The sequence below is a fragment of the Callithrix jacchus genome, chromosome 1 (assembly GCF_049354715.1).
Source record: "Callithrix jacchus isolate 240 chromosome 1, calJac240_pri, whole genome shotgun sequence".
Taxonomy (NCBI): domain Eukaryota; kingdom Metazoa; phylum Chordata; class Mammalia; order Primates; family Cebidae; genus Callithrix; species Callithrix jacchus.
The window spans coordinates 15,812,420-15,825,833 of NC_133502.1; the positions used below are offsets into that span (position 1 = coordinate 15,812,420).

Consider the following 13,414-nt stretch of genomic DNA (forward strand, 5'->3'; position numbering starts at 1 on the left):
TTGAGTGTTTTTCACCCATCTTGCCAAAGGTTTCTTTTACATAACTCTTTGACACCATTGTGTAATTCTCCAGACTTGTGGACAAAGTTAGCCTCAGGAAAAGGAGAGAGAGTTTTGTTGAACAGTGTAGACAAATGCCAGTGGGCAGGAAGATACGTGGGCAGATCCTCACCATTATGGTTAGGATAAAAGGTAGTGAGTGGAAAATGAATAAATTAGGGCCAAGGTAGTGTGGAGAAAGTAAATATAGGAGGCAGTTTCTTGGAATTTGTTTCTGATCCTGGAAATGTGAGTTAGAACTGATCAGAGTGTAAGAGAAATATACTTATTCAAGGGCTCTTGACCAATTAATATTAATACGTAAATGCACTGTACATTTTGCTTATAAAGCTTTTGTAATATGATAAAATTTAAAGTGCTTTTTGCTTTCATTTCTAAGGTCCATCCAGGTTATGGATTCCTTTCAGAAAACAAAGAATTTGCCAGATGTTTGGTAAGTTGGTAAAGAACCAGAGACTGTTCGTTTCTATTTCTGAAAGCAGTGCAGTAGCATGGCTTTGGCAATGGGTAGTGACAGATTCTAAAATTCAGATTAACCCAACAATTCTTTGAAAATTGTTTGGGAAAAGTGACGTGTTTTTATTCTGAAACTCAAATCTGGATCTGAAGAGTAATTATAAAACTAGAAAAGTTAGAAAATCACCATTACACTTGTGAATAATACCTGGTATATTATATACTGCATGGTATTTGAATTCAAGTTAAAAACTGCAGATTTTTAAGTGTAAATGTGTTAGGGAGTTTAGTGAGTTATTGTAGTGATTTCATTATTTTATGGCATTTGATGTCAAATCTTACTAATTCTTCTAATTTGGGTAAAGTTTTGTTTTGTTTTGTTTTGTTTTTTAGATGGAGTCTCACTCTGTCACCAGGCTGGAGCGCAGTGATGCAATCTCGGCTCACTGCAACCTCTGCCTCCCGGGTTCAAGTGATTCTCCTGCCTCAGCCTCCTGAATTGCTGGGACTATTAGTGTGTGTCACCACACTCAGCTAATTTTTGTATTTTTAGTAGAGGCGGGGTTTCACTATGTCGGCCAGGATGGTCTCCATCTCCCGACCTCCCAAGTGCTCACCCATCTTGGCCTCCAAAAGTTCTGGGATTACAGGTGTGAGCCACTGTGCCCGGCCAAAGTTATTTTTAATGATCTAAAAGTCCCCTTCCAGCTAGATAAATTAACCTGTCTTTGTTATTAAATTGATTTTTCCAGGTATATTTATAACTTCATTCAAGATGGTACTGAAACCTTCTTTTTTAATACTAGAATATGATTTTGATTATTGTTTGTACATTGATTAGATCAATTATGCCAGGTATTACCTTAATTTATTTTAATATGTTATACTTTTTTGTTTCTGTGGCATGCAGTCATGTGTTGTTTAACAACATGAATACATTCTGAGAAATGCATCATTTGTTATTGTTCGTTCTTGTGTGAACATTACAGAGCGTACTTACACTAATCGACATGGTAGAGTCATTCTTGTGTGAGTTTGTTCTTGTGTGAACATTACAGAGCGTACTTACACAAATCGACATGGTATAGTCTCCTACACGTTTAGGTTAAGTGTGCTATAGCCTATTACAAACCTGTGTGACACGTTTATCTACTAGGTACCGTAGGCAGTTGTAACACAGTGGTAAATATCTGTGTATCTAAATATGTAAACATAGAGAAGATACAGTTAAAAATACAGTATTTGAATCGGTGGAACCACTGTCATACGTGTGGTGCCTCATTGAAATGTTCTGTGGTGCGTAAGTGTACTTGTATTTTGTTCTTCCACAGATTTGAAATTATTTGTGAATGTCGTTATTTTCTAGATGGAATTTTTACTTAAAATATATAACTTTTAATTTGGAACAATTCTTAAGGTCACAGAATTGTCTATTTTAACCACCTTACTTTATGAGTAAAAACCTAAGGCCTAAAGAGATGAGAGGGCAGATTCCATGGAAGCATCCAGAGGTTCCAGTTTCCCAGGTTTTATGCAGCATATCTATAATTTTTTGTTTATATCCCTTTTTATTTTTTATCTTCCTTGGAATTTTGACCAAGGTTCTGTTATTATAAAAACAATTTGAATATAATACTTAAATTTAAATGTGCATATATGTGTGTGCGTGTGTGCGTGTAATGTAATTTATTACATTTAAGTCTCTATAGATAAGAGGTTGGCAAACTGTTGTCCACAGGACAAATGCAGCCTACCGCCTGTTTTTGTAAATAAAATTTTATTAAAACACAGCCATGCTCTTTCATTTACACATTGTCTATGCTGCTTTTGTCCTGTGACAGCAGAGTTGAGTAGTTGTGACAGAGACCATTTGGCCTACCAAGCCTAAAATACTTTTTCTATGGTCCTTTATAGAAAACGTTTGGGAACTCCTGCTATAGATGAATATTCAATCCCAGATAAGTGATGTGGGATTACACATTTATTCCTATACAGTTAATACATTTATTTTATATATTATATACATTTATTATATACAGTTTATGCATTTATTCAGTCATTAAAGAATGCTTCTTTGGAATCTGTTCAAGGCCTTTGAGAAGAATATATTAATAAAAATGAATGCAGTCTGGTTCCTGCTCACTGGGTGCTCATAATCATGTTATGGAAATAAGTTGTTACACAAATGACTTCACTTCAGGGAAGAAAATATTGTGAGATAGGATTAATATCTCTGTCAATGAAAATAAGAAGGATGATTTCCATCTAGGGTTCTACATTAGAGAAAAATGTGTAGAATATACAACCTCCTCCTTTCTTTCACACTCATTTTCTTTCCAAACGTATTTCCCCATTTCCCTTTGTCAGTGCTGTGCCTACCCCCAGCCTACCGTGCGCTGCTCCCACGAGTGGCTGGCTCTGCCCTGAGTGCTTTCCTCACTCTCTCTGGGTGGACGTGCCTGGCCTCCAACCCCTGTGTCCAACTGCTGCCTGCTTCTGAAGGCACAGTTCACACACAACCACTGTGGGGAAAGGGTTCTAGATCCTTCTGTTGAGAAGTAATTTCTTTCCTTGGACTTTTTGTTTTAGTTTGATTGGAATGTTTTGTTTTTAGAAAAATGATTGGTGCTTTATCTGATATATTGTTTTTAGTTAATATCCAGGACTAAAATGATTCTTTGATTTTTTTTTTTTTTAGTAACTGCTATGTATTTGCTTTAGAAAGTGTACTGTAAGCCAAATTCCCTCAAATGTGAAAACATAATCAAACTTTATAAGACTAGTAATTTTTTATGCTCAGTTTATACAAAGTGGGATTGGATTTTGTATGGTTCCTGCTGTCCATGACTTGAAAAACGTAGTGTGGGCCGGGTGTGGTGGCTCACTCCTGTCATCCCTGCACTTTGGGAGGCTGAGGTGGGCGGATCACTTGAGGTCAGGAGTTTGAGACCAACCTGGCCAACATGGCAAAACCTTGTCTCTACGAAAAATGCAATAATTAGCCAGGTATGGTGGCACGAGCCTATGATCCCAGCTACTTGGGAGGCTGAGGCAGGAGAAACGCTTGAGCCTTGGAGGCGGAGGCTGCAGTGAGCTGAGATCGTGCTACTGCACTCCATCCTGGGCAACAGAGCAAGACTTTGTCTAAAAAAGTAAAAATAAAAAAGTTTATGTCTTTTTGTTATTGCATAAATAGTTCATAGAAAAAAATGAAGCTACAAATAATCTTAATGAAAATAGTGATTTTCAATAATTTTAATGTGTTGAACCAACAGATTTTATTTTCAAACTATTTTCTATTCCATATTTTCCCTCCTTTTATTAGGATCAGTAAAGGACCACTTGTGGGAGACTATGAGGATTGTTAGGATGAGACAAAGACATTCTTAACAGAGTTTACAAAGAGCTTTGAAATGTAAAACTACCTGATCTGGAAAAATGGGATGTTGGCTTGAAGATATTTCATAGTATTCCTTTTGTTTTCTTACTGGTTTTTCTATGTTTTCTTACTGGTTTTTCTATGTCATTTTAATCATATTATCATATCCTGTCATTTCAGGTAACACAGCATTATAAGTTATAATAATTAGCTTCAGGAGAAACATATTTTAGAATTTGTGTTTGGGTCCTATCTGTGTATTTGAAAGATACATGTATATGTAGATGGATAATGAGTTCCATCAGGATGCTAAGTGTTGAAGGCATAGGGGGGAACTGTGCTGAGCGTGTGAAGTTTGGTGATTGTGCTCTTTTATCTTTTTTCCTTCTCAAGTTTTTAGCAAGATAAGAAATGTACTTACTTTAAAATGAGAGGTAATTTTAAAAATAGCCATTGGGTTAACCAAAAACCTTTTAAATAGCTGTGGCTTCCAATGCAGGTAGGGCCACATAGTTTTGCTGTTGGGAGTGTAAATTGTTTCAGACCTCCCCCGGCCCCCTAGAAATTTGCTAGTATTTATCAACATTTAAAACATGTATATATTCTTTAATTTAGCTCTGAAGAATCCCACTTACAAAGATATACTTGAGAAAATGTTCATCGTAAGGTATTTCATAATAAGAAAATTTAAAAATTATACAAATAATGAATTTAAAATGATCCATATGATACTCTACTCATTCATATTTAGACTTTAAAAAAAATCTGAGTAGAAGAAAATGGAAGAGACTTAGACCTTACAAGTCCAGTGTTCTTTATAACTCTTATTTTCTCTGTATGGGCTATAATCTTCATAGCTATGGAAATTATATTACAGCATAAGAAAGGTTGGGAATTGTTACTGCAGTGTATTTTGTATAAATGTAATTTTAATTACATAAATTTTCTTACTAACATTATTAAATTTTCCATTTTGGACACAGACCTTTGATTTTAGTATATTAACATGTATAATTTTTTTTTAAAGGTAATCAGTTATTTAATTAGATTATTAGGACATTTAAAACACCAATTTGTGAGGATAAATTCCATTTGTCAGGGCAAACACAGATCGCAGGTAGCCCTGGAGCTGAGGAATATCTTTGATTTTTGGTAAAACTTGTGAGTCCACAGCTTTCTGATCAATCTTGCGCTGCTCTCTTATCTCGTATTTCTCTTTTTCTGTGTTGAAGATCTCACCTTCCTGGTGTCTGGGCTTCCGTAGCTTCTTCTTCTTAAAATAAGCATCAGTAAGATGTTTTGGGATTTTTACATTGCTGATATCAATTTTGGTTGAGGTGGCAATGACAAATTTCAGGTGCGTTCTTCGCAGAGGAACTCGATTGAGGACCAGAGGTCCAGTCACAAGTAACAAGCCACTAGCCAGCTGCTTCAGGAAAACCACCCTCTTGCCCCTGTGGCGACCAGTGAGGATGATCAGAATGGTCCCGGGGGTAATGCTGGCTCACAGTTTTCTCACGTGCTGACTAAAGGGTTTTTTGCCGTGGCTCAACAGCTTTCGAGGCACATCTTCAGTAGGATAATACCTAGGCATTTTGCGAAGTTTAACCACCCAGGTGCCACCGTTTTTGTCACCACCAACGGGTTTTGTAACAGTTGCAAGAACCTTCTCTTTCTTTTTCTTTTCAACCTTGGATTTAGCCGCTGAGTACTTCCTCTTGTATAAGGCTTTTCTGGAATACATGGCAGATCGGGAATACCTGCCAATTCCTCTGACAAGAACAGGATTGGGGCTGCAATGGGGCTTCCCCTTCTTGGGCTTTTTTTTAGCCTTGAGGCTAGCCCTTTTCACTTTGCTACCAGCATCAGCCTTCTTGGCTTCAGGTTTCTTCTCTTTAGTATCCGGCTTCTCAACTTTTTCACCGGCCATCTTGCAAGATGGGAAAGAGCAACATTTATAATTTTTTAGAATGTAAAATCCTAAGAAATTGAAGCACATGAAAACATTGAAAATTAGAGTTTCTTTCCATCTTTGAAACTTCGACCCCAGACTCCAATTTAAATCTTTAGAGGTCACCGCTGTTATCTTCTGAAATGTGTGTCTCTATGTGTGTGTGTGTGTGTGTGTGTATGTGTGTGTGTGTGTATGTATGTGTCTGTGCCTGTGTGTGTGTGTATGTGTGTGTATGTGAGTGTATGTGTCTGTGCCTGTGTCTGTGTCTGCCAGAATTTTGCTATTGATTTGTTATGTAAGATATTCTTATTTGCTTAAGTAGGACTTTATTTTTTATATGAAAAGAAGTGGCATAGAACTTTTCTTATACAAGGAAAAAGTGGGCTGGGTGCAGTGGCTCATGCCAGGTAAGCGGATCACCTGAGGTCTGGAGTTTGAGACCAGCCTAACTAACGTGGAGAAACCCTGTCTCTACTAAAAATACAAAATTAGCTGGGCAAGGTGGGGCATGCTTGTAATCCAAGCTACTTGGGAGGCTGAGGCAGAAGAATAGCTTGAACCTTGGAGACGGAGGTAGCGATGAGCCAGGATTGTGTGCCATTGCACTCCAACCTGGGCAACAGGAGCAAAACTCTGTTTAAATAAAAACGTGGTCCCTAGGCTTTCAAAAATAAATATGGAATATCTACCTAAATTATTTAATCTTTATGACAACCTATGATGTATTATTATTTTCGTTCTTGGTTTCATGGAAGAGAGAGCAATCTCTAAATGGTTAAATAAATGCCTTGCCCAGTGTCACATGGTAAATGAAGTATGGATCCCATGTTTAGTATATGTTCCAGACTGACTCTTAGATGTGTTGGAACTGGGCTGGGCTGTTAGTGGTGTTTGTGTTTTTAATTGATAGCTTTAGCTGGCACCTGTTCTTGTTGGAGGCTTCTCTAATTCTGCTCCCTTTTCCTCTTCCCCATTGGTGTGTCATTACAGAGATCTGAAAAGTAGGGTTCTTTTGTTTTCTTATCTTATAAAGTGTATGCCAGTGAAGGCAAATCCTTACCCGGATTTGCTAACTTAATAGGTAAGGTAACTGAGCTTTGCTCAGTTAACTGAATGGAAGAGCTGCCACATGGAATTACTGATGCTTTTTACCCCCCATTGATATTCTTAGGTGGAACTAATCAAGTCTCCCTGGATTTGGGGGAGAAAGTTCTGTGACTCCTTTCTCCTTTTCACAATAATTTTATAATATTTTTCTAATTGTGACTTGTACATATGTGGTATTAAAAAGAATTGATAAGTACTAATGAATGCAACTTCATAAAACGCTTATTATGACAGAGTATCTTTTGAAATGTTTGAGAACATGTTTCTTTTCCTATATGTTGGCTTAAGTTCAGCTTTTAGAATATTTGTTGAAGATTTTGAATGTGACATGGAATACTAAATGCTCTAAAGTGAATACCTGAAAAGGAAAATTCTCCCTTTACAGTTAGGGAGTCTTTTAAGGATATAAATGGGTCAAATATTTTTAGAGCTTGTGGGATTTTGGGTGGTGGTTTCAATAGAAAGTCTGGGATCTGATGAGGCTGAGATTTTCTTCCCTTTGCTTGAGGTTAAAACAGGTTGAAATGTGACGTTCTGGTTTTCATAGTACTCTCTCTCCTTACTGCCCTATGCATCTATAAGCTCATTCTGGAGTCAAAATGACAGGTAAATTCCTCTTCTGCCACTTAGTAGCTGTGTGATCTTGCACAGGTTGTTTAATGTTAGACTCTGAAAACTGTTTTATTCTTACTATTTGCATGATATGTATTTCTCCATCTGTGATTTTATGTTGAAAATACTGTGTGTCTCTTGTAGCAGGATGTAGTTGTGTCATGCTTTTAAAATAATTCTGATCTCTATTTTTAAATTATAGTGTTTAGTCTATTAAGTTTTTTCTTCTTTAATTTACCTTAGTATATTTTCTTAAATAACAGCTCTCTTGAGATTTAATTCATGTATTATCATGCTCACCCTTTAAAAGTATACAACTTAGTGGTTTTTTAGTATATTCACAGAGTTAAGTAAGCATCACTGCTATGCAATGTCAGTAAAATCCATTAACATTTAATAAATGATCGAGGTGGTTGGATTTATGTCTGCCATTTTATCATTTTTTTTTCTCTTTCTCCCCTTTTTTTTTCCTTCTGTTTTACTTTCTGCCTTGGATTATTTTAATAATTTTTGAAATTCCATTACAATTTATATATTGGATCTATCTATTTTCAGCATTTTTTCTGGGATTGCCCTTAACATTTCATAGTCAACTTGGAGCTAATATGATATCATTTCAAATAAAATGTAGAAATTTTGTAATCATATAGCCCATCCTCCTCTTCCCACCACTAATCCTCTATCTTATAGTTGTCATATGTATTTCATCTGCATGTATTATAGATTCTGTGGGAAAACGTTATAATTTTGCTATAAACATGTTGAGGTGAGTTAGGACATTTCTTCAGAATGATCTGTCAAAGTTAAAATGTAGAGACAAATCTCTAGATTAAATAATTTGAGAATTGCACAATTGGAATTTGGGGCATATACATGGAGTCTTCAGTAATGTCCAAGGAACAAAGAGAAGGTTGAAGGTTTTATTAGAAAGAAAAGAATGTTACTGATTATTTTTAAATAAAGCTCATTGGCCCTTGAAAAGCTTTGGGAGCTGGCAAGCTCGGATAAGAGTGACAGTGGTAGGTAAAACTAGTCTTAGAGTGATAGCAGGTTGTTTCAGCAGTTATCAAGTAAAACTGGCCTTAGGGTTACAGCAGGCTGTTTCAGCAGCTGGGCCTCTGGACAGTTCAGTTCTTGGAGCCTGTACTGTGTGGCCTGAGTAATTTTTTCCCCTGGCTCCTTGACTTTTATGTAGTTGGATATACAAGAATGACCCAATTCATAGAATCAACTTTCACAGATCCAAATATCATTCAGTTGAAATTAGGATTCATTTTATTTTGGCCAATTTTGTAAATGTTGTATTTTAAAATTACATATGTATTTTTATTGTGGTAAACCCTACATAACATAAAATTTACCCTTTCACCGTTTTTAAGAGTGTGACTCAGTGGCTTTAATTTTATTCACAATGTTTTGCAATCATCACCATCATCCAGCTCCAGAACGTTATAATATCCCCAAACTGAAACTGTACATATTAAACATCAATTCCCCATTTCCCACCTCCTCCTAGCCCCTGGTCATCTTTTTACTTTCTGTCTCTATGAGTTTATATATTCTCGGTACTGTACATAAGTGGAGTCATACTCGATTTGTTTGTTTGTGTCTGGCTTATTACACTTAGCACAATATTTTTAGGGTTCATCCAGTTCCTTCCTCTTTAAGACTGAATAATAATCTACTGTGTGGATATACCACATTTTGTTTCTTCATCCCCGTTGACGGACATTTGGGCTGTTTGTACTTTTTGGGTGTTGTGAATAATGCTGCTGTGAACATTGGTATACAAGTATTTGTTTGGGTCCCTGCTTTCACTTCTTAGTATATAGCTAGGAGAGGAATTGCTGGATCCTATGGTAATTCTATATTTAACTTTTTGAGGATCTGCCATACTGTTTTCCACAGTACCTGCACCATTTCTCATTCCCACTGTTTTATTGTTTTTAATAACCTCCAAATCATGCCTTTCCTTAATGGAAGCTCTGGGTAACTAGTTGACTCATTGGATGTTTGTGATGCAGTTTTACTTAAAGTTTAGGAGGTTTCATTTTACAATATCTTCCTAACCAATATGTTTGTGCTTGTTAGTCTAGTGTTACTGCTAGAGACCTGTTGCACAGCCTGTGGGGTATTGGGACTATGAGCCATGGACATTTATTAATATTTTTACCCCTAACAATTTTTTAATGAAAAATTTAAGAAATGCAGAAAAATTGGAAGAATTATACTGTGAATACCAGTAGATTCCTAATTAACATTTTCTTATTTGTTTTTAACATATTTGTTCATTTGTGTTTTCCTCTACTCATCTGTCAGTCGACCTCATTTTCATTTTGCACGTCAACTTAAGTTGTAGGTAATAGTACAATTCACTCCTATACACTTCAGCATGCAATTTTTAAAGCAGAGTTCATGCCAGGTGTGGTACCTTATACTGGTAATCCCATCACTTTGGGAGGCTGAGATAGGAGGATCACTTGAGGCCAGAAGTTTGAGGCTGCAGTGAGCTATCAGTCCAGCCTGGGTGACAGAGCAAGACCCTGCCTCAAAAAAATAAATAAGTACAATAAAAAATAAAGCAGAGTTAATTATTTGTTTACAGCATTTCCAAAGAAAGCCTTATTGAAATATAATTGCTATTCAGTAAAGTGCACATATATAAGAAATCAGTTGTACATTATATGTGTCCACTCATGAAATTATCATCACAATCAGAATAAAGAATATATCCTTCAACTTCAGAGACTTCCTGGTGCTCCTTTGCTGGCTCTTTCAGCCACTTCCTACTCTTTCTTCTCCCTGTCAGGCAACTACTGATCTGTTTTGTAATAGATTATTTTTCATTTACTAGAATTTTGTATAAGTGGAATAACACAAGATATGCTTTTTTATAAATGGATTTTTTTTCACTCAGCAAAATTAATTTGAAATTGATCCATGTAATTGTATCAGTACTTCATTTCCTGTTTTTTATTTTTTATTTCTTTGAGACAGAGTTTCCCCTCTGTTGCCCAGGCTGGAGTGCAGTGGCGTGATCTCAGTTCACTTCCACCTCTGACTCCTGGGCCCAAGTGATTCTTGTGCCTCAGCCTCCCAAGTAGCTGGGATTATAGGTGTGCACCCCCACGCCCAGCTAATTTTTGTATTTTTAGTAGAGATGGGGTTTCATCATATTGGCCAGGCTGGTTTCGAACTCCTGCCGCAAGTGATCCTTCTGCCTCAGCCTCCCAAAGTGCTGGGATTGCAGGTGTGAGCCACTGCACCTAGCCTTTATTCATTTTATTGCTGAGTTCTTTCCTTTTTATTCCATTGTATGAATTTACTACAATATTTTTAGTAGCCATTCATCTGTTGGTAGATATGTGAGTTGTTTCCAGTTTTTAACTACAACTAAAAGTGCTGTGAGCAAGTAGTTATATGAGCACATGCTTTCATTTTTCTTTGGTAAATGCTTAGGAGTGGAATGGCTAGATCATTTGTATGTTTTATCTTAGTATCTGCAGACCGGTTGGCACAATTTTACATTTCCACCAACAGTGTATGAGTGTACTGGTTGCTCCACATTCTTACCACCCTTTAAATTTAACTGTTATACTAAGTATATAGTGATGTCCTACTGTAGTTTTGATTTGCATTTTTCTGATGATTAATAATGTTGAGCTCATTTCCTGCATATCTTTGTCAATATGTTTGTGAAGTATGTTGTTCATTTTTAAATTGAGTTGCTTGTCTTATTTAGAAATCTTAGGGTTCTTTAGGTAAACGTCTTCTGTCTGATACATATCATTGCAAATATTTTCTCCCACAATGTGATTCTTTTTCATTTACTCAACAGTATCTGTTGAAGAGCAAAAGATTTTAGTCTTGTTGAAGTTCAGGTTATCGATTTTTTTTTCTTTTATCGTTTGAAACTTTTGAGTCTTAATATGGGCCAGGCACAGTGGCTCAGACCTATAATTCCAGCACTTTGGGAGACTGAGGTAGATAGGACTCTTGAGTCTAGGAGTTCCAGACCAGCCTGGGCAACATGGGAAAACCCCATCTCTACAAAAAATAACAAAAATTAGATGGGGTGAGTGGCATGCAGCTGTGGTCCTAGCTGCTTGGGAGGCTGAGGTGGGAGGACCACTTGAGCCTGGGAGTTTGAGGCTGCAGTGAGCTGTGGAGTGTTACTGCATTCCAGCCTGGGTGACAAAGCAAGAACCTGTCTCAAAATAATAAATCAATTAAAAAATAGGAATATGGAATTTCTTGCCAAACTCAAGGTCACTGAGACTTTCTTGTTTTTTGTTTTTTTATTTTTAATGTTTTATAGTGTTAGGTCCCTGATCCATTTAGAGTTAATTTTTATATGTGATGTGAAGTAGGATCTAAATTAATCTTTTCTGCATGTGGCTATTCAGTTTGCTATGCAATCTGTTGAAGGGGTTATCCTTTCCTCTGAATTTTCTTGGCACCCTTGTAGAAAAGGTAATGGGACGTATATGTGTGAGTATTTTTTCTGGACTGTCTATTCTGTTCCATTAAGCTAGTTTGTCTTTATCACATCACCCCACTGTCTTGATGATTGTCTTGATTAGCTTTCTAAGTTTGGATATTAAGAGTATTAATTTCTCCAACTTTGTTGTTCCCTTTCAACATTGCTTTAGCCATTTTATGTTACATATAGATTTCATACTTATATACACTTTGTGGACATACAGGTTTTAGAATTGACTTGTTAATTTCTTCAAAAGCCTATTGGGATTTTGATTGTGATTGGGCTGAATATGTAGATCAGTTAGAAGGGATTGAGTCTGGATGAGTTAACTGCCTCCCAAAGCAAACAAAAAACAAATACTCTCTCTCTCTTTTTTTTTTTTAATCAGAGTGTTGCTCTGTCACCCAGACTGGAGTCCAGTGGCACAATCTTGGCTCACTGCAACCTCCACCTCCTGGGTTCAAGGGAAACAAATACTCCTGAGAGGAACATAACAGAATTTAGGTCTCTAACTGTAGGGCATCATTCACAATATATGACACATACTCAAGACAAAAGACAACAGTAGGGATAGACAGTAAGATGAATACCCAAATGAGCAAAGATTTTTTTCCCTTTGGGATTTTTTTTCCCAAGGAAAAATATTGCAGGGTATAAGACCTAGGCTGTCCATTTATTAATAGCTTAGCCCATTGAATGTATTATACCTAACCACCACTGATAAAACACAGCTATAGAGAATGAACTCCTAATAATACTTGGTCCACACGACCTTTTGTTTATTTTCATATATTACTAATCCTGCTGACGCCATCTTGGTGTGACATCCTCCTCCCTCACCACTGACTCCCTCTCTTCTCGCTCAGAACTTCCTTTAACAATCTTCAGCAGTTGAATCTCAACCTGAGAGAAGATTCTAATGTTCATTCTCCAGTTCCACACATTTCCACTGTGAGTAAGAGAGGCTGATTCCCGCAGAAGGATAAGGTTTAAGATTGCTCCAGTCATTAACAGTATACAAGATGTCAGATAGAGTTTTACTGGGTCTAAGGTAAATTAGGCTATAACCAAGAATATTTATATATCAAACCAACCTCTCCATTTATCCCAATTATAAATTCTGAACAAAATAGAAAAAGCTACATAATACTTATGGGTTCTAGAGAGCAGCAACAATTAGACAGAAATAGGAAGGCAGCTTACCCTTGAAAGGAGGAAATGGCATGGAGGGCAGTTTCCTTTTTTGTCCTTTTTTATACAGCTCATGGAATCAATTCTGGAGTATTCATGTATGCATGGGTCAGATTCCAAGCACTCCAGCTGAGGCTAAAAGAACCATAGAGAATTATTAGCTGTTTCTCAT

The 13,414-nt window shown here is 36.7% G+C and overlaps 1 protein-coding gene and 1 pseudogene across 11 annotated transcripts in view; one reads left to right on the top strand and one right to left on the bottom strand.

The window, feature by feature from the left end:
* Positions 1-13,414, top strand: part of PCCA (propionyl-CoA carboxylase subunit alpha) — a 433,256-nt gene that overhangs the window by 61,150 nt on the left and 358,692 nt on the right. For all 11 annotated transcript variants that reach the window (XM_054246197.2, XM_035293344.3, XM_002742504.6 and 8 more), the window contains one exon: positions 440-493. In XM_054246197.2, the coding sequence (XP_054102172.2) occupies positions 440-493 (54 nt within the window). The remainder of the gene's footprint in view (positions 1-439; positions 494-13,414) is intronic.
* LOC100413608 (large ribosomal subunit protein eL6 pseudogene) lies at positions 4,927-5,845 on the bottom strand (annotated as a pseudogene).